This window comes from Chaetodon auriga, chromosome 10 (genome assembly GCF_051107435.1).
Source record: "Chaetodon auriga isolate fChaAug3 chromosome 10, fChaAug3.hap1, whole genome shotgun sequence".
In the NCBI taxonomy this organism is placed as follows: Eukaryota; Metazoa; Chordata; class Actinopteri; order Chaetodontiformes; family Chaetodontidae; genus Chaetodon; species Chaetodon auriga.
Genome location: NC_135083.1, coordinates 14,867,244 through 14,887,587, shown reverse-complemented (window position 1 = coordinate 14,887,587; position 20,344 = coordinate 14,867,244). Strand labels below are relative to the sequence as shown.

The window sequence follows — 20,344 nt, the reverse complement described above, 5'->3', positions numbered from 1 at the left end:
TTGAGGGATTTTATTTTTTGAAATGGGTGCGTACAGAATGTCTGTGGTGAGGTGTTTCGGTATTGTGGTGCTGATCTGGGAGGCTTTGGTGTGTCTGTTCACTCAGATGACGAGGTAACAGTGGGGAAGTTCTATGCCACCTTCCTGATACAGGACTACTTCAGGAAGTTCAAGAGGCGCAAAGAGCAAGGTCTTGTGGGAAGGCGCTCATGGGAGAGGCTGAACACCACCATGGCTCTACAGGTGCGTACAAGGCCTAGAAGCAAATTGTGGTTTTATCGTAGATTCACTCCCATCTAGATTTTCATTATCGCATCGCACAAAGTCAATTACATTTGAATCTATCCATTATAAGCCTGTATAAAATTCACTCACTCACTTCAATTAACAGACAAGAGTTAGAAAAACTTTGATACACTAGATCAGTAGACTGGAAAACTGTCTTTGTCTTCTCCGTCTCTGTCTTACTAAAACAAACCACTTCAGCATCACCATCTTTATGGTTTTATTAATAGAGATTTAACAAAGACATCAGCACCCAAACCTGCGCTGAATTCCAGTGGTTCAAGGTGTGGTTAAACCAAATTACAAATAAACATACTCACCACAAGTGATATCAAGCCACATTTTCAGATATGTGTCTCTGAGATTTTCACCTCCACCCCAGTACAGTGAAGGTAACGATAGAACAAAAAAACCAAAACAAATTTGCGCTGTCTGCAAAGTGGATTCCACAGTAAGTGAGAAAATATTTTATTTTCTATTTTAGATGAAGTCACCCATAGCCCTGTGTGTCTTGCTTTAATGCCTCACCGAGCTGACAACCTCCAGCAGATATGAGATTTGCTTTGACTCTGCTTGAAATCCGTTATCAGCATTTCTGACTTACTCTGTAATCACTGTTGTGTCAGCGAAGCAGTAACAGTCAACGCAGAGACGTGTTCTTACCCGAGAAAAACTGAAATATTGAATGGTTTTCTCTCAACCAGACAGAAATACAATTCTAGATAAAAAGCCTACAATGACTGGCAGGCTTGGTGTAACAGCAGCTCTCATTGCAGGCTGGCCTGCGCACGCTGCATGACATCGGACCAGAGATCCGTCGAGCCATATCATGTGACCTGCAACAGGAGGGGCTAGTAGATGCCAATGGAGAGGAAGAAGAGGAAATCTACAGGGTAAGCATCCTCGAAGATCCCCTTCAAATGTGCTTTAAGACATAAAACTGCTCTGCTTTAAATTATAATTTGTGTCTGCTATGTTTTTTTCACCAAAAATGTTCAATTACCTTTTTGAAAAGTGTTAAAATTACACAGTGTCCCTCATTGAAAAATCTAGAATCTATGAATACAGTAAGCATAGAGTTTATTTTATGAGTGGCACTTCAAGCAGCTTATTGTGTTTACCAGGCAGTTTTGTCCCAGTCCTCACTGGTTTCTGGTGTCTCTCTACAGCGCAATGGCGGCCTCTTTGGGAACCATGTCAACCACGTCAGCGCTGATCAGCAAGGCTACTCCCACCCGACCACTGTCACCCAGCGGCCGCTACAGATCCTGCCCTTCTCCTGCAGTGCCTCAAATGAACCTACCCAAACAGGCAGGAGAGCCAGCGATGACAACAGAGGAGGGGAGACAGAGATGAACTCTTCACCCATCCAGTATAATCATTATCACACCCCTCACCCATATAATTATCCCCACTGTATTTCCACTTGCTATCAATCGCCAATACCCTCCAATGCCAACCTCAACAATGCCAACGTGCCCTCACTTCTCTCCATGACTAATGGGAGGCAGCAGAAGTGTTTGTTAAGGCGAGACCGTCCGTCGTCCACCAAAAATGGATCATCAGTGTCCACATACAGCAAAGGAGTCCACGACAAGCTCTGGAAGTCACACTCCACAAGGTCAGTGGGTTGGGAACTAAAAGTGATGTGCTTCTCTCTGGTGAGCGTCTGCTGTCACACGGTCGTGATGATGAAGTGAAGTTGGGGTCGGTCAGTCTTGAGCAGAACCGAGTCTTGGCAAAAGTCAGTTTTTCCCTTCATCTGTATGACTTAGAATCCTGATTAAAAATTAGTTCAATTTACTCTCATTGAAGATAAAGAAAACCAGCATAGTCACAGTTCAAAAAAGCTGCACACAGGCAGTTGTTTGCTTGGAAAATGACAAACAAATAACTGACAGTCAGAATAGCTGTGAGAATGTGAGGAGCTGAAAATATTGTGAGTGATATTGTGATGTTGATTTAAGTCAGCCTGACTGCCTGTCCAAGTTTCAACAGATTAGAGGGAACAATGCAAAAAAAAAAAAAAAAAAAAACATGTAATAGGAACCATCCTGAAACTAGTCTACAGATATGCAAAAGGGGTTCTGCATGACTAGATCTTGTTGCTTTACTTTATTCATCCCCCTTTGGGCGCCTCTCCGCCCACACAGCCGATTGCAAAAGCCTTCATAGGTTTCGTGTCCTAAATAGCATTATCATTCACCAGATCGCAGCTCGTAATGCTTCAACTTAGAAATTCCCAAGTAGTGATGAATGCATGATGAAAGCAAATAGGTTTTGTTTGAAAATGTCACCTAATATTCATACCCTACAGAAAGCCTTGAAAAGAAAAGTCCTGAAACTGATATTGTAATAATTATACCACAGATAGAAATAATCGTACTTTAAGCCTGTGAGGAAAGGGGGCCCACATTTAAAAAGAACCCATTTGATAATAAGAATCACGTGCTATTCACGTGCTATAGTGTCCTCCCTGCCTGTACTGAAATCTTTATCTGTAAGCATTTTAATTTGTGTCTTCTTGTCTTTTGTCATTGCATGAAACCTCTCCTCCCCTTCCTTTCCTGCTCTCCTGTTGCAAATAACCCTGTCTGTCTGACTGACCCCTTCCTGTCCTCGGAGCAGGACACGCTACTATGAGGCCTACATTAGGTATGTTTGTGAGGTTACCGCTTCACAGAGCTTCAATTCATTATATGCTGTTTGTGGTGGCAGACATTCATAAAACGTGCTGTGAAACGTCTTACTTGCAATGAAAACGGAACAATTTGGGTCATTTTCAGGACATGTGACAGTGAGTGGGCACTGTGGGGAAACCAGTCTGCACGAAACCTCCAACAAACAGCAAATTAAAATAGTAGAATTGTCAGTTTTGGACTGATCGATATCTTGACGTTTCAATGGCAGGTCAGAAAGCGGCGGCGGACTGTACCCCACCATTCGCCGAGAGGAGCCAGGGGGTGGGGACAGCGATGACGAGCGAGGTTCAGGAGAGTACTACAGCGGGGAGGAGTTTCACGAAGACGACATCATGCTCACAAGGGACAGGTACAGGTGGTCACTGGCACCGCGTGTGGACTCCTGCCATGTTTTTATCTCATTAATACGACCCTACACAAGTATTTTCTCTCTGAGCGTCAGCTGCATTTATCTGGAATGAGCATCACTAGCAGCATGCTCATCAGTAACAATATAATGTATTCATTTGTTTCCATCTTTTCTCTTTTTTAACAGCACTGAAAAAGATTTCTTTGGCTAGTTCACTTTGCTAAAAAAAAAAAGCATGTAAAGTTTTTATCTTTGTGCTTCACAGATTGGCCCACAAGGACCAGCATGATGCAGAGGGAGACTTTGACCTTGAGGTTTCAAGGGGTGACCACCAGCCTGATGGTTACTATGACGATGACCAACAGCCAATCTACCAAGATGGCAGGCGGTCGCCCAGGAGATGGTTTTTACCCTCGCCTCAAGGTGACGATTGAATTATTTTCAGAATTTTTGTGGAATTACTCAGAAGTGATTGAGATTCCCTGACGATCAGATCTCATGTGTGACAGCTTTATATGTCATTCACATGACATCACGCTTGTTGGAGCTCGTTCATGACTTTCGCCTCAGTTATAAAGATTTATCGCTCATAAAGATAAACTGGGCTGATCCATTCAATACTGAACGAACCATGTTGTGTTAACTGTGTCAGTTAGATTAGTTATTACTGCATTATGCGTTATGTTCTAACGGTGCATAAAAGGAGCTTATCTAGTGTTTGATCCAGCTTTGCTCTTGAAGGATCATGGCAGTATTTATTTATCGGTGATACATTTCGGTTCTTGTGTGTTCTCCCAGCCTCCAACAGGCCAACATTCAGTTTTGAGTGTCTTCGCAGAAGAAGTAGTCAGGACGAGGTTCCTCCCTCTCCATCCTGCACAGCTCTTCCACTGCACCTGGTGCAGCAACAGGTACACACACACACACACACACACACACACACACACACACACACACACACACACACACACACACACAGAGTTGTCTTTCCATCACTTATCCATCACTTTTTTTCCCTGGAAACTTACCCGAACCATAACCTTAACCTAAGTCTTCATCCTAAAATTTGCATTTTGTCCCCATAATGAAGGTGAGTCCCCGCAATGTGACTGTATAAACAGATTTATGTCCCCACAACATGAGGAATACGTGGCCGCACTCACACACACACACACACACACCTCTGTGCAGTTGTCATTATTGTAGGAATAACACCTGTAAGAGACCTGCTTTTGTCCCTCTCTGTCCCCAACATGTCGACCTCGAATGATTCTTCTTCATCGTCATGACCTGCGAACTCTGACCTCAGGTGATGGCGGTGGCCGGCCTCGATGCCAGCAGAATTCACCACCTATCTCCTGCACGCTCGCTTCGCTCGTGGGCCACGCCTCCTGCCTCTCCCGTCACCCGTGACTGCTCGCCCTGCTACACACCGCTCATACAGGTCTGGTGTATGAGTAACTGTGTGATGAAAGATAGCATTTTAAGATAAACCACAAGTCGTCCAGCATTACACCAAGGTTAGGTAAACACGGTCTTAGATGTGAAAGCAAATGTTAACAGTTCTTGCTGAAGTTGGGACTCCGGGACCTGCTAGACTGTTTGATCAGGTCCCCAAGGCAATTCAGAAATACAACAACAAAAAAAACCCTCTCTGAACAACAGTTACTTTTTTCTGCTATAACAGAAAATAGCTTAAAATAGTAGACTAACATGTCGTTCCAGGTGATCATGCAGATAGCAGTTATGTGACATGTCATTGATGACATGCATCATGGTGGCTGTGGCGAGGTAGATGCAGAGTATTGTGCTCTCCAAGAGAAATGGACAAAGTTTGCTACGTTGCCAAGAACCTCACAGAGCTGAACCTCAAGCTCCAGCCAGCTTCTCAGGATGTTATAAAAATTTAAATGGCCCCTGAAAGGAAAAAGGTTGCCCACCCCTGCTTCAGTGCTGCCATTGATAGACCTACACCTGTATTTGAGTCACTGACTTTGTTTTCCATCCATCATTTATAGTTGATTAATATTGATGCTGATTCCTTTGATGGCTGTTACCAATCAGCCATTCTGATGCCGTTGCTTTATAAAATGAGCACGTCCATCAGTGTCTTGTGACAAAACATGTCATGTTAACATATATGTGTGTGATCAGGTGGACTGGCGCAGTTCCGGCAGCGTCGGCAGCATCCCCGCAGCAGTGAAGAGGAGTTTGTGGTATACGGATGTCCAGGACGGTCCTCCCAGCCGCAGTCACTCTCCGTCACGTCTGCAGTTACCTGCAGAGAGCTGCTCACACTTCTTGAAGAAGAGAGGCAGCGCTGACAGTCTGGTGGAGGCGGTGAGTAACAAACACCGGCTCTGATGAATTTTTATTCATGTAACCTCAAAAATTAGGACTGCAGACCAAATCTGATCAAATCTCATTGTCTGTGGTGACAGAAGATAAAAAAAGATAAAAATGAGTCATTCTTTTATTTTGTGTATTCCTCTGTGAGTTAGAGGAAGGATGCAATGATTATTTTCAATAGCTGATCACCTCTTGATCATTGTTTTAACTGATTGTTCAATATATGAAATGTCAAAACTGACTGTTTGAGCTTGTTAGGCTGGAAGGTAGGCAGTAAGCTCCACCCCTTCAGTGATGTGCACCTATTGATGGCACCTGCACTCATTAGCGCAGCTGGAACTAATCAGCCAGGCTGCTCTATAAAAGGAGGCTTGTGGCTCTGCTTTAGTTGGGTGTATGACACCGGAGGGTTAACGCCTTCAGTTGGCTCTCCTGGTTTTGTGTGTGGTATTGTGAGTGAGTGTGTGAGTGTTCTTAAACTGTAGTGATTCTTTCTTTCCCAGAACTTCACTCCCTCCTTTTCAGTGACTCACAGTTTGTTTGGTTTTCAGCCTCATTTCTTTTGTTCTTTTCTCATTTTGATAGAATTAGTGGGTGTTTGTGGATAAGATATTCCCCGTCACCTTTTAGACCCCAAGGGACCCATTTTGTGTTGAGTGCAGTTTGTTTTTTGTTAGTTTCCCCTACCAGTGACCGCCATTAAGTTTTGTTTTGAGGGGAAACTAACAAGCTCTATAGATCTTTTCAGCTCTGCAGACAGAGAAATAAAAGTGTGTCTGCATGCTCTTGGGACCTCCATGAAAACCTTGAAAGTCCAGTGAGAGAACCATCTGTGTGCACAAACAGGCTCATGCACTCATAACTCAGATAGCCGCAAATGTTCCTGAGACCACCAGACTCTGACATTTAGGAGGTGAACTTATTGATATAATCTTTTTTTTTTTTTCTTTTTTTACTTGTTGTTTTCAGGTGTTGATCTCTGAGGGTCTTGGGAAATATGCCAGGGACCCCAAGTTTGTGTCGGCGACCAAACAGGAAATCGCAGATGCCTGCGAGCTGACCATCGATGAGATGGACAGCGCTGCCAGTAACCTGCTGAACGGCAGCATGGACAATGGCAACACCCCGGGAACGGGGAACGCCAGCTCGGACCCACACGCCACAGCGCATCTTAGAGACCGTAGTATCCGTGACTACAGTGACGAGGAGCCGTACGTGGCTGCTAGATGCGAGGAGGACCTAACAGACGAGATGATATGCATCACGTCGCTATAGCAGCGGCTCACACTGGATAATTTAGGTTTTTTCAATTAAATTTCACTACTGTTCCACAGTGAGGGGGTGTCTCTGTTCTAGAGCATCCTGCAGTAGACAGAACATGTAAAACATGGAGGGATAAGAGAACAAAGTGCCTTGTTTTCTCTTTCTGTGCAGTGGAGAATGGAAACAGATGGATTTATGGAAGAGCTGAGATACATTCAGCAAGTACTGAAACCAGAGGGATTGAATCAGCATGCCAGCCCGCCTGTCATTTCGCAGGAATTCAGGATACTCCCTAGAAGTTGTTTTCTATTTTCTTTATTATTAACAGTTTAGTAGAACAGAATAACCTGGCAGCCTCACACAGTCAGCCCACAGCGCGTGATCTCGACATCCGCTGAGGCGGAGTCCAGCTGCTGAAAGCCAGGCAGTTTGGTAAAATATGGAAAGGTTGGTATGAAGCAAGGACGACGTGATAACATTAAGATTAGGTACGTCACCATAGGTTTTTATTGTTTTGGCTGTGCAGTGCAGCGCATTGGATTTGAAATCCATACTCGGTGAATAGTGTGAGCCTGTCACTGTTCTGCTGCACTATCCTGCATAAACAAGGCCACGAGTCCTACACTGTCCAATCAATATGAAGAGCTAATAAAAGTGAAAATGCGTCACCATTGTAAACACTTACAGCCGGCGCTGTATGATTTGCATCAGATTATTCAGAAACTAATTTTACTGAAAACATGTATGAGAGATTTCCCAAACATCCACCCTGTTCTCCGGTTCGAAGTGACAGACCAGTGAGTGGTGCAATCTGCCGGAGTGATGGAGGGGGTCATGGTGATCTGGTCTGGGGTGACGCCGGCTTTGCAAAGCTGCATTTGTCCAATGACCAATGATTTCAGGATTTGGATGATTTTCATTTCATGTAGATATAATGTGTGATTTTAACCTTTAGTGGTCACGATAACGTGCAATTTCGATCTGTCGCTGATTATTGACGTTACATGTTGGCCTCCGTGACTCAACCGACGCGAAACAATCTGATAAATGCCTGAGTATCAGGCTGATCCAAATCTGTCACAGCCGCTAGGTATGAATCTGGGAGCGGCTCTGGGTTAGCGGCTAGGTGTTTCAGGGTTGAACGTTGTTTGTCTCAGTACTTGACTTGAAAAGGAAATCACATATCAATGAAAAAAAACGACTTTATCCTCAGGCATATCCTTCTGTTTCATGTGCACGCTCGTGTGACACAGAGAAACACACTGTATGTCCTTCACCCTTTACACTAACAATGAAGACACTGAATTGACACTAATTTTATTAACAGCCTGAAAAAAAAGGCAAATTTAGGATGATACCACAACGTCACAGACATGTTTCCATATTGATCCTCATCAAAGCCCCTTTAAAGCTGTGACGTGAGACCATTTCATTGTTACAAACTCACTCAGAATATGCAATGATTCACTTCACTCAGACCTGCTTTTGACTATTTTAGACGAAATACCTGAGTGTTCGCTCTGAGAAATGACAACTGCTACAATGTATAAGTTCAGTAAATTGCTGTTGGGTGTATATAATGTGGTTGGAATGAAGTGATTGATGTTAGCTGTTGCCTTTTATGTGTAGGCTTTTTTTCTTTTTTGTTCCAACACCAGTTTGACGTGTCCAGAACAGCTGCCGTCTGTGGAGGAAGAACTTCACAACCTGCTGGTCGCTACAAACACTGAAGAGAAGCAGCACCTAGTCCACCACTAACCAGTGCTCGTCTGCCACTGCCAACTGTAATAATGTCTTCAGGTCAGCTTTTACAAACCAACACTGGCTCGTCTATCAGTTTGTTTTTCCTTTTTTTTTTGTCCTCAATCTAAATACTGTTGTCATGTTTGTTCTGTGCAACTAAAGGGCTCCTTCAGATACAAAACCAAAACAAGGGATCATTAAGTGCATTTACACGCACATCAATATTCCACTGTTATTCCAGATACATCGATTTCTCTCCATTTTCACATTTGCAGTTCTTTTTTCTTGCATACAGACAAAACAGACATAAAGATTAATTGAAGCAGGATATGAGCTGGTATCTGGAATATGTACTGTAAATGCACTCGTTCCTTCTTCTCTCCTGAAGTTACATATAAATATATACAGGTTTTAATGGCCAATACAGCTGATGAATATGACTTATGCATTTTCTAACTGCATGAAAATTGTGTTTTAGACTTTGAATAAATGTTATTGTTATTACCTCTGTAACTATCCGGGTGTGTTGGTTAACCTGTCAGGGAAACCGTTTCAAAACTGCATCTGCACAATGGTAAAGAAAAAAAAAAAAGGTATTTAAAGTAGTAATAACATAAATATAACAAACTCTCTGCATTCTCTGATTAATCTCATTGGCCATTCTGAGTTATGATTGGTTAATGGTGATCTGAGACTCACGCCTCCAAAAGCTCCAATGACAAGAAAGTCATGAAAGTGTTTGACAAGTGACCTCTGGAATGTGTAGCACTGAAATCAGAACAACAAACATCAGAAAGGAATCAAAAATCACTCAATTACCACTTTAAAATCTCTTCATTTTGTGTGAATACAGCCAGTTTTGGATTCTAATGTCCTGTCAAAAAATATTTGAGTGATTAAGAGCATTTCAGAAGCCATATTGCACACATACTGTAAGCAGTAATTTGTATATTTGCTGCACATTACACCCTCTGAAACACACTTCTGAGCAGGCGAGCAGCCGATAAAGCACCCCGAACAGTGCGGGGCTGCAGCAGCTTGTACATTCGGATAGGCCTCTCCAGACCCTCCTGCTCAAGAGTCAGCCATGTTTTCCTCAGCTGCTACAGCAGCTTCTGCCTGATGTAAACTGATGTCACACACAGATACCAAGATCACACAAGATCAAAACCACATTTTTATGGTAACTGAATTAGTCATTCAGTGTTATTTTGGCACAATTGTTCACAGCACAATTATCCAAATACATCCAAATTTTGACTTACAAAAAGAAATGAAGTGACAAAAACGAACACAAAGCTTTGTTGTGCAACTGACAGCTTTATTTTTTGTACTGTTCCACTGCTTTACAGGTGAAAAGACTACAATGTATAAAATCTGTACAGTGTTTGTAAAAAGTTAGTAATGAACTTGAAAATTTCTGCTTTCTACCCATTTGTTGTATGGAAATTAAAAAACATAGCTCTATCTACTTTGTAGCATACGTTCTAGTACCTTATAGATTTTGTACCAATGGAAAACAAAACCCTGTTTTGTACATTTGAACTGTTGACTGTAATGACAATGAACCTGCAGAGGATTTTTGTAAGGATCACTGAATAAAGTCCCGAGGATAAGGTCATGATGGTTTGAATTGCTTCTTTACATTCAAGAAAAAACATGCAAACATTAAGAATTTTCCCTTTAGGATCCACATGTTACTCCTTCATTAACACAGGAGTTAAACATTCAAGTAATGTGTAATACTGCATATATAATGTAAACAATAATTGTCACAGTAATGGAGATACTTCAGTGTAGTGCAAAGCATAGTAAGACAATTCTAATTCATTCTAGCGCTCGGCTGTTTCCATTAGAGCTGATAACAAAAGAAAGCAAATTTAATCCACATCAATATTTTTCATTGAAGCTGATTCTAAAATCTACTCGACACCAATGTGTACGAGTCCTGACTGGACCATCACTCGCATAGTGTATATAAAGTAATGCACATTGACAGAACATAATGATCTTACAGGCATCAATGGTACTGATCTGATCAGTTAGACAGTCATCTTAGAGGCTTATTTGTAAATGTCAGCAATACATACAAAAAAGTGTACATACGCCTGTTTTACTGTATATCTACAGTATATTTGTCAGATATGATATTGTGAGCTTTAAGTTGTATTTACTGCTACTTAGAGTAAACAGCTACCAGACTGGCCTGAACTAAAAGGCAACTGAAAGCTGTGAGCTGGAATACTTGAGGATTGACCAGGAAAGGTAAAGCCGCAACAAGGCTCAGGAACCAAACCAACAGCATGACGAAGCTGCCACAGAGGATCAGTTTGGACATAACTGTTGGTGCAATCACCACGATGACTATGGCATGAAATCAGAGTTTCGGGGGCAATGCAAAAGGGTAACTCCAGCTGTTTACTGCTGATCTCACCCACAATCCATTTGCCTGATCTTTTCAACAACAATGTGTGGCTGTTTGCACGGCTGCCAGGAAATGAGTTTGGTGCCCTTTAGGACATACTGATAAAAAGACGTAACTCTTGGAAGCTCAGCAGAGAAAGACAGCCTGTGTTCCTTGGAAGCATGAGCTTGAACATGTGTTTCTGCTGTTCTATCTGGGAGGCATTTTTCTCTACTGTTGTATTGGCAACAATACAAGAATGCCACAAATAATGATTTGACAACATGAGTACATTAATTTTTTCTTGCCGTAAAGTGCCAGTGACAAAGCAAGACTAAGACCAAGACCAACTCCAGTTGAGTTTGAGTCCTGATCAGAGCAAATCAAATCTAACTCTGGACCCAGACAAAACATTGCTGCACTTGTCTGAGCAAGTGGGGTGGCACAGCCGTGACTTTTGCCCACTATCAGTTCCATGGTAGATTTATCTGATTATTTCTTTTGCGGGTAATAAAATGAATCACAAAGTATGCACTTTTCCACTGATGCAAAGACACCTGTTTGTTTCTGTTGCTTGGTGAACCTGAGCAGTGCAGGGCTGGTATTTTTTTATCATCTTGTCACTGATTTAAAAACCGTGCAACCAAGCCAACAAAAGCAGCGTTTTGTTGAACTGAATGTGACCATGGTGTTTAACTGACAAATACAAACCGCTGCTTGGACTGTTTGGGTAAACAGTCTGCAAGAAAACCCGGATGTGCTGATCATCGGTCAGACAACAAGAGGCTCTTGACTGGATGTGGGTGACAGCAAAGTTTGATCAAGAGGAACAATCTGTGCAGGCTGAAGAAGGAAGTGGTTTTAAATGCAGGGGGTGTGAAAGGAAGCTTTAAAAAACACAGAAAAATGAATATAAATGACAAAGAAACATGAGTTACAGTACACAGATGTTTTTGGGTTGTGACAGAAATCAAAATTTTCCCACTGGGACCAGAGACTGGTTAAAAACATTTGGTTTAGTGTGGTTAAACGTTACGTAAGCAGTGTTTTTATGCCAAACTTGGTGCATTGTTCACGAGTTGCTCAACAAGATAATACCAGGCAAATTCTAAAAGGCACAATTTTCCATTACATTCACATTGGCTCTATACCTGTCAGCCCTTTCCCTCTAAGCACCCACGCTGTGTCATCAGGGAGAGTCAGCACACAGCTGCCTGTACAACGTCTACATTTACAACAATGAGGCAGGAAAAAATGTTTTAGTGTGGCTGTAAGTCAATTGTATAAAGTTCATTCATATCAAGTGTTGGTTAAATCAAACTCAGAATGAGCTGGTCCAATCTGCTATTGTTTGAGGACTCAACTAGGCAGGAGAGGAAACCCTCACCAGGGTGCCTGCACGTTTCATCCCATCAGCTTTAACATTACTTAAGACATACGTGATTTAGAATAGAAAATAAAATGATTTGGAAACTTGTAAACTGCTAAAATCAACCGTATTCAACAATATAATTGCCTTGAATTTAAACTGCGTACATCGGTACTTCATAATTGTTTTCAGATCAAAGTCAAAATGAGCTCCCAATCAAACACACCACCTGTTCTATGCTGTTGTTGCTACTGACTGACTGTTCTGAGTTGTTTCTGAGCCACACGTACCCTTTTACACGTGTGCCACATGGAGCGGTCACTCCTCTCCATCTCCTTGTTCTCTCCGTTCATCTCTGAGTGGCCAGTGTCGGCGGTTGGTACACGGGGACTCCGGGGTCGATGACAGGAGGGCGGCCTCTGATGATGTCAGCAGCCTTCTCGGCTATCATGATGGTCGGTGCGTTCAGGTTCCCGCTGACGACACTGGGCATGATGGAGGAGTCGACGACGCGCAGCCGCTCCAGACCCAGAACACGCGTGTTCGAGTCAACGACCGCCATTGGGTCAGATGGTGAGCCCATCTTGCAGGTGCAGGACGGGTGGTAGGCGCTGTCAGCTTTCTGGCGAACGAAAGCGTCAATGTCTGCGTCAGATTGGACCTGAGGACCGGGCTGGACTTCAGGACCACGGAACGCATCGAAGGCCTTCTGGGCGAAAATCTCCCTGGACAGTTTGACACACTCCCTGAACTCTCGCACGTCAACATCTGACAGGACAGAGAAGAAGATGAAAATTAAAAACTAGCTTAATTATTAGTTTTGAATTCTAATTAACTAGCGATACGCCATGAAACCCAACTCCATCACAAATGTTTCAAATTTTAACAATCGCTCCAAATGGGGGTTTAGCTGTGTGCAGGGCACAGAGAAGAGTGACAAGACTCATCTTTCATAAAGAAAATATTCTCTTGGGAGAACCTTTGGTCCATTTGGTACTTGACAGTTCAATGACTGAATCTCACCGGTGGAGAGATAGTTTGGCTGCAGAATTGGGTGATCCAGGGGGTTGGCACTCTTCAGCTTCATCCAGCCGATACTGGTGCTTCTCATTGGTCCAACGTGAACCTGCAACACAAACAAAAACACTCATTTCTGAGGTTTGTTTTGTATTATAAAACGGAAAGGTGAAATCCAGCAATCTGATTGGCTGTTAACTGTGATATAATGAGCGTATACCACAGCTACTATTCTAAAAAGCCTTATCACAGCATATCACTCCACTACAGGGAAGCAACAATGTTTCCATGACAACAACCAACTGTTACAGTACGCAGCAAAAAGTAGCCAGTTTTGATGTCTGTTTATTAAGGCGTTAACAACATTCAAACATGTTCACGGTCAGTCACAGGATCAGCACCTTGACAGCGACTATGACACTTAGGGCTCCATGGGGTGATCTGTCACTGTCTGATTGAACAGCCTCATGGAAATGATATTTTATAATTCTTCACATTATTTACTAACAAAATTCGTTAAGGCAAGTAATTTGGTGCTTTTAAAGTCATGATATTCAGATGCTGCTGCTGCGTCTCCAGGTGCCTGCTGCGATGTCACATATAGTCGGCTTAATAAAGTCAGTGATCACTCAAAGCTAAAACTATTAAAAAAAAAACTCTCATTCATTGAGGTTTTGGGTGGATTCTTCCGGACCACTCACTTATAGTTAACTGCGGGGGGGCCTCGCATGTTTACATTACGGGGCTGATTGTCAGAGAGGCAACAATGTATCCATGACAACAAACTGTTACAGTAGGTAGCAAAAAGTTGCTGCGGTGTTTTGACAACATTAACAAATAGACTAAATAAGTTGAATTCACATGTTTAAGGTTAACTTTCACCTCCAGATAGGGTTAACAATGGTAGAGTAGATTGAGCAGTGACTTTCTCCCGAAAAAAGGCGAGGAATAGACGACATGCAGAGCTAACGTACGGAGAAGTGGGACTACTTTTTTCACAGCGGGGCTATTTTATTAGATAACATTTATTTCTGTGTAATTAAAAACTACATGAAAATTATTGTGTAATCCTCTTTCATATTGCCATTATTGGTAACTGACACTATGCGTCGGGCCGAAGAATGCCCCTTGGCTGTGGTATAATGAGAGCATATCACGGCCTGTCGTCATGTATTGCTTAATTATGCCACATGTACTGTCCTGTTCGAATTCCTCATCATGCTTAGCTCTGTGACTCCAATGTAATGGTAAGATATAAGACACACACTGGGGTTAATATGGCAGCATTGTATCAAAATAGAAAAGAAGCGCCTTGGCAGCCGAATGTTTACGGCACATGCCACATGGCCACACCTGTTGCTGGTTCAGTTCCAGCCAGTGACCTTTTCATGGCATGTCATAACCCCCCCCCCCGGTTCCTGTTAAGCTCTTCATGTGTCACTGTGCATTAAAGGCAAAAATGTCCCAGAAAACTGTATGAAAACCACAAAGATATCATCTTATCTGAAGGAGGCAATAAAAAAGAAAAACCAAACACTCAGCCTCTCCTCAGGAAATTTCTAGAAAGCTTTTGTTGTGTCATTACAGATGTGAGGTAACTGTGGTTTTCCATGGAATGGCAAGTGTACAGAAACTCAAATCTTCAGTTTCAGTGTGTAGGAGTACGAGTGTATACAACAGTGACACACTGATCAACAGCTAAAAGAAACTCATGCACAGACAGACATTTTCCTGTGACACAGAATTGAACGCTGAAAGTTGCTACACACACACCATGTGAAGCCAAAGCCAAGCAACCTATATATTAATGACAAAAAACACAGTCTCCACACACACCTGATATGCCTCCATCTTGGTGGCAACTCGTCCGTGGTCGATGACCTGCGAGGGCAGGAAATGAAACTGGATGTCGGGGTGTGCGACATGTGGCCGACTGCGGATGAACCCTCCACTCTCCAAGTGAGCCGTTGCTCCATAACCTACGGGACAATCATCATGGTGAGTGAGTGGGTGGGAGACTGTCGCGTGTGACTCCAGAGCACGTGACAGATACTTCATACATACACCGTGGGTGGTGTTACTTCACATTGTGTTGACTGATGGTCCACCTGATGAAGACTCACCAGTGGTGAGTTATTTATGTGTAGTCTGGAAAAACTGGTATCCATCACACACCTGCAGCACGTCCTGTCACGATCATTTTGTATCAAGCTCACCCTCCAGCCTACAATCTGTATTCTATGCCAGTTAAGGTAACTTTCACCAAATCCAATGTGAGACACCAGATGTGATTTACAAACTACTGCCACAGAGAAAGCGAGCGCATGACATGTGGCTTGTTTTTCTCCTGTTTGCACTTGTAAAGATAGTCAAGAACTTTTTTTTCTTTCTTTTGTTCTTTCCTTCACTTTACTGTATATCAGCAGTGCCCACCCTGGAACTTAGTAGTTTCCCTTTTTATGTCTGGTTGGTTATTCATTTGAGAAGGAAGTTACATTTAAAACGAATAAAGTCTGCAGAATAAATGATCTGAATAGACTGTGGAAAAAATGCTGTGTATAACTGCATGTGAATGAGTAACAGGCATAGATGAAGTGGAATTTACTTGAGCAAAGGGGACTTCAAATGACTTCAACGCATTTTCAGGAGTAATGTCTGTTCAGCGATAAAAACCCACAGTTTTTGTAGAACATTAAGGAGAATGTGTGCCTTTCCATATACATGTGTAGGTAACTTCCATTACCAGTGAACAGAGTGAGCCACTCCAGGCCTATCTTGACCATGTGGAAAGGTTTCTGGGCTTTGAACAGGGTGATGGGCTGAGTGCACTGCTGCTGGATGTACAGCTCCAAGTGATCCTGCAGGTTACTGCCAACTCCTGAGAAACAACAGAGAAGAGAGGAGGCCAAAGAGAGTCATCATAACACAGTGCGCTGCAGGTCTGGTCTGTTTGTAAGGATGAGACAGGTGAAAATGAAATGCTCTATCAGTATTAGCTGTTTGATGTATTTAATGCGTTTATGTGCTTATATTAAATAAACCTTTAAAGTCTGCAAATTCAGTTTATAGTCATTTTTTAAATTTTAGTTTATTTATATGATTAGGTAGTTTAAAAAAAATCATCTCTATGTGCAGAAATGTACCTGGTAAGTGCTGAACAACAGGGATGTTGAGTTGTTTCAGGTCATCAGCATTTCCCACCCCAGACAGCATGAGAAGCTGAGGGGAGTTGATGGCTCCTCCGCTCAGTATCACCTCTTTATCTGCAAACACCTGCACAGAGACCAGAAAAACTAACAAGTGATCCACTGAACCAGACTGAGAACCTGACGCCATGATCACAGCTCTGTGATTAAGAACAGTAGTGCTTTGAGAAGAATGCTAACGTCAGCATGCCAACACTCAAACTGATAACTGTAACACGATAATATCAATCTCATGGTGGCGTAAGAGGAAATCGTTTGAATATATTGACAAGGAATAATGAAGACCCACAAAAAAGAAAAGAAAAGAAAAAAAACTACGTACATTTCAACATGAGAAGTGAGTGAGAAGAGAAGTTTGGTTTGGTTAAGCGTTTTCCCATCTTTTTAAATGAGGGACATTCTATCAATCTTACCCTTTTCTTTTGTCCATTCTGTGTGTATTCCACACCGACGGCACGGTTGCCATCAAACAGGATCTTGGTGGTCAGGCAGCGCACCTCGGCCTTCAGGTTGGGTCGATCCAAGATGGGCCGCAGGTAGGCACTGGCTGTGCTCCATCTCTTCCCTGGACAGATTTGGGCAGTGAGATGTAGACAATATTAAAGGGTAGAAATGTATAAATGCTATGTTACAAGTGCTCCCCATAGTTATTTGTCAATCATTTACAGATCCTTCAGTTATCGTAGTTATTTTTTTCCTCGAACCTTTATAAACAGTCATATCCAACCAGCCCAGGCCCTCCTGCTGGTATCCGTTCATGTCATCAGTGAAAGGGTATCCTGCCTGCTGCCCCGCCTCGATAAAAGCCTTGTGAAGGGGATGGCTGGTCTTCCCTCTAGACACATGAAGGGGTCCACTGCCTCCGCGATACCTAAACAAGAAACGTCACAAAACACAGCATATCTATGTGAGGAACATACAGGTACTCGATGAATACTGCAAAGATATCAATCATAGAAAGTTGTCTTGTGTGGTGTTATCAGATAACTCATTTCATATCATGCCAGCAATCATCAAGTCAGAGCTTGTGAATAAATAGTGCTGAAGGTGTTTTGAAGCCTGGTGAGTCTACCAGAATCAGGGTCCCCTTCAAACTTGGTTCATGCATGTTAACATTCTTTGAACATAAACCAAAGGGTAGTCCACGAGCCACGGATAGAAAAAAAAGTCTTGTAGCTATTTTTGTTAGGTACCGGTTTTCTCCAAGCTCGTGACACTGAGCTTTCCTGAAGTAAGGCAGACAGTGCTCGTAAGACCAGCCCTCCGCCCCCTCTCTCTGCCAGCGGTTATAGTCTTCTGCGTGTCCGCGGATGTACACCATGGCGTTGAGTGAAGACGATCCGCCCCAGACGCGGCCCCTTGGCCAGTACATCGTCCGGTTGTCCATGTGGGCCTGAGGTAAAGTGTGGTAGTACCAGTTATACCTGAGGGGGAAAAAAATACAGCATGACATCAAAATGGAACCGATATCTGTCGGCTTATTGGTTCTGGACAACAACGGTTTGATAATTTGTTATTATTTTGAGACTGGTATAAAAATGCTGGACTAATGACTTGCATGATTCCTTTGTTAAAATAACATATGTATACATGCTTTTCATTTATTGTGATTTTAATAGTCTAAAGTCACAGAAAGTCATATTTGACTTGTTGTGAAATTCTCAGTAATAACTCCTCCGTCCTCTTTAATATTTCCAAAATATGCAACTTGAGTAAACTTTACTATACAGTGGAGCTTTTAAGGAATGGTGTGTTGGCAAAATATTACATGTTTTCTACATGTGCTGACATTGCATTTGTACACACTTGGCAACAGTGCAGTGTGTAGTAATGAATGACAGACAAGAAGCCAAACAAAACAGTTTTACATGTGCTGCAATAATTTAACTACTGTACTTGTCATCACAGAGGTTGTAGGTCAGCGCAGCGGGCATGTGGATCTTCCATGATAGTCGTGTGCTGCCTAGCAGCATGTCCTTAGGCCCGGCCTCCAGCAGCAGCACAGACTCATGTGCGTCCTCAGTGAGGCGATTGGCAAGCACGCAGCCGGCTGACCCCGCTCCGACGATGACATAACTGTAGGACGGTGTTTTCTGGTTGGCTGTAGGTGATGATGACGCGTTCAGATGAGCAGCCGTGGCACTAAAGCATCGATAATGGTTTAAGGAGGAGGAGGAGCAGGAAAAGGACTGGCCCGTGTCTCTGGTCCTGAGGACAAACTGACATTCTGGCAAACAGGTAGACTGGCACCTGCCATCCCTCATAAATCTCCCTTGGGTTGTGGTCACAACTCGTCGGACTCCAGTTTGGCAAAATTTGGCCAAAGAAAACATCCTGGTTCTGGAAGGGTTTTCTTCATTCACTGTAAATCACAACAGCACACATTCAAGGATGCACTACAGGGGCTGAGCTGGAAGGAACTTAGACCAGGATCTGATACTGTCGAAGGAGACTGGCAAAATAACACCCATTGTGTGTACTGTCCTGCTAAGTATGCATATTGTAGGTTACAAAGGGGCTTTTGGTAGACATTTCATTAATTATTACTTGAGCCACGCCTTGTCCTCCTCATAGTCTCAACTCATACTTTTTAAATTACCAGCAGTTAAATGAATAGCTAGAAATACCTGATCTGCAAACCCTTTTATTTGTTGGCCCTGCTGCTGAGAGAACTTCATGTTTCTTGGTCAACTTTTGGTTGATCAAGTACCAAAAACAAACATTTTATTAGGGACGATAGTCACATGCGCCTGGAGTCAGTGTGAGACACTCCTCATGCTTCAGTCTCTTAAGGACATGTAATAAAGTAAGTAACAATGTTTTGCAGGGGAGAAACAGAAAAGCATAAGTGTGTGTGAAGGGGTCTATGTTATGTCCATTCAGTGTAAAAGCTTACTAACTAAAAGCTGCATTTAACTGTCTGACCATCAAATATTCTATCTACGGCCTACTCTTCTTCTCTGTCAGGACAAGGCAGGGACATGTAACTAGGTCAGGACTGTCATGTCAATAAACCAGCCACTCATAACCAGTTTTAGTGCTGAAATGTCGGTGAATACCTCCTAATAGACTGAGACACAAACACACAAACAAACAAACAAACAAACAAAAAAATCACAATTGTGAAACAGCAAGATGTCTACCAGTTGCACGTTCAAACTTAACTTTTCAGTCTGAAAGTAATGTCGACGATAAAGGGCACATTTCACAATCTCTTATCACCGTCTGGGGTCCAACTTACAGCCCTGCAACAGCACCGAGCTGCAGACATTTCTGTTCGTTTAACAGACATTTCAAACGTTTATAAGATGCTTAATCTGTGTTTTAATTCTTTACGGGGATAAGGCTGATGTTGACGCTGCTCAGACTTGTTTTAACACTTAGGCTAATGGTGACCGTTACATTTGTTGAAAAGTTATGTCCGCCGCTCAGTCGTCTTCAGCTCACAGCAGGTCGAGGAAGCAACTCTCTAAACTACGTTTCCTTCAAACGGAAGCGGAGACACAAAACTTACATGCCGAGGCAAAGAGCGGCGGACAGCTGTACTTCAGCAGGAGGGGAAAGCGGACCTTACCTTTCTTTGCGCACTGAAGGAAGCGGTCCGGGTGGGGGCGGGACTTAGCGGGTTTATATTGATGGATTACCGGAACAAACGCA

The 20,344-nt window shown here is 42.8% G+C and overlaps 2 protein-coding genes across 7 annotated transcripts in view; one reads left to right on the top strand and one right to left on the bottom strand.

Annotated features, from left to right (window-relative positions):
* The window catches only part of cacna1db (calcium channel, voltage-dependent, L type, alpha 1D subunit, b), a 75,674-nt gene extending 65,364 nt beyond the window's left edge, over positions 1–10,310 (top strand). For all 6 annotated transcript variants that reach the window (XM_076741899.1, XM_076741900.1, XM_076741898.1 and 3 more), the window contains 10 exons: positions 107–243; positions 1,062–1,178; positions 1,455–1,906; positions 2,914–2,940; positions 3,196–3,336; positions 3,602–3,759; positions 4,135–4,247; positions 4,646–4,780; positions 5,491–5,676; positions 6,655–10,310. In XM_076741899.1, coding sequence (XP_076598014.1) covers positions 107–243; positions 1,062–1,178; positions 1,455–1,906; positions 2,914–2,940; positions 3,196–3,336; positions 3,602–3,759; positions 4,135–4,247; positions 4,646–4,780; positions 5,491–5,676; positions 6,655–6,960 — 1,772 coding nt within the window. In that variant the 3' untranslated portion in view covers positions 6,961–10,310. The remainder of the gene's footprint in view (positions 1–106; positions 244–1,061; positions 1,179–1,454; positions 1,907–2,913; positions 2,941–3,195; positions 3,337–3,601; positions 3,760–4,134; positions 4,248–4,645; positions 4,781–5,490; positions 5,677–6,654) is intronic.
* Positions 8,565–19,020, bottom strand: chdh (choline dehydrogenase). Its single transcript, XM_076741901.1, has 9 exons — positions 18,584–19,020; positions 17,881–18,111; positions 17,392–17,558; positions 17,101–17,252; positions 16,625–16,754; positions 16,225–16,359; positions 15,318–15,460; positions 13,488–13,590; positions 8,565–13,232 (listed from the first exon to the last, which is right to left on the bottom strand). The coding sequence occupies exons 1-9, from the start codon at positions 19,018–19,020 to the stop codon at positions 12,814–12,816; spliced, it is 1,917 nt and encodes a 638-aa protein (XP_076598016.1). The 3' UTR covers positions 8,565–12,813.
* Between the last annotated feature and the right edge of the window lie 1,324 nt (positions 19,021–20,344).

What these genes read in the sequence shown, in the direction of transcription:
- chdh (XM_076741901.1), bottom strand. Translation starts at nt 19,020, where the DNA reads ATGTTTTCTTTGGCCAAATTTTGCCAAACTGGAGTCCGACGAGTTGTG. An exon ending in CCAAGATGGAGGCATATCAG is followed by an intron (nt 13,591 to 15,317) that starts GTGTGTGTGGAG and finishes TTTGTGTTGCAG; the next exon opens with GTTCACGTTGGACCAATGAG. An exon ending in GCCAAACTATCTCTCCACCG is followed by an intron (nt 13,233 to 13,487) that starts GTGAGATTCAGT and finishes CTGTCCTGTCAG; the next exon opens with ATGTTGACGTGCGAGAGTTC.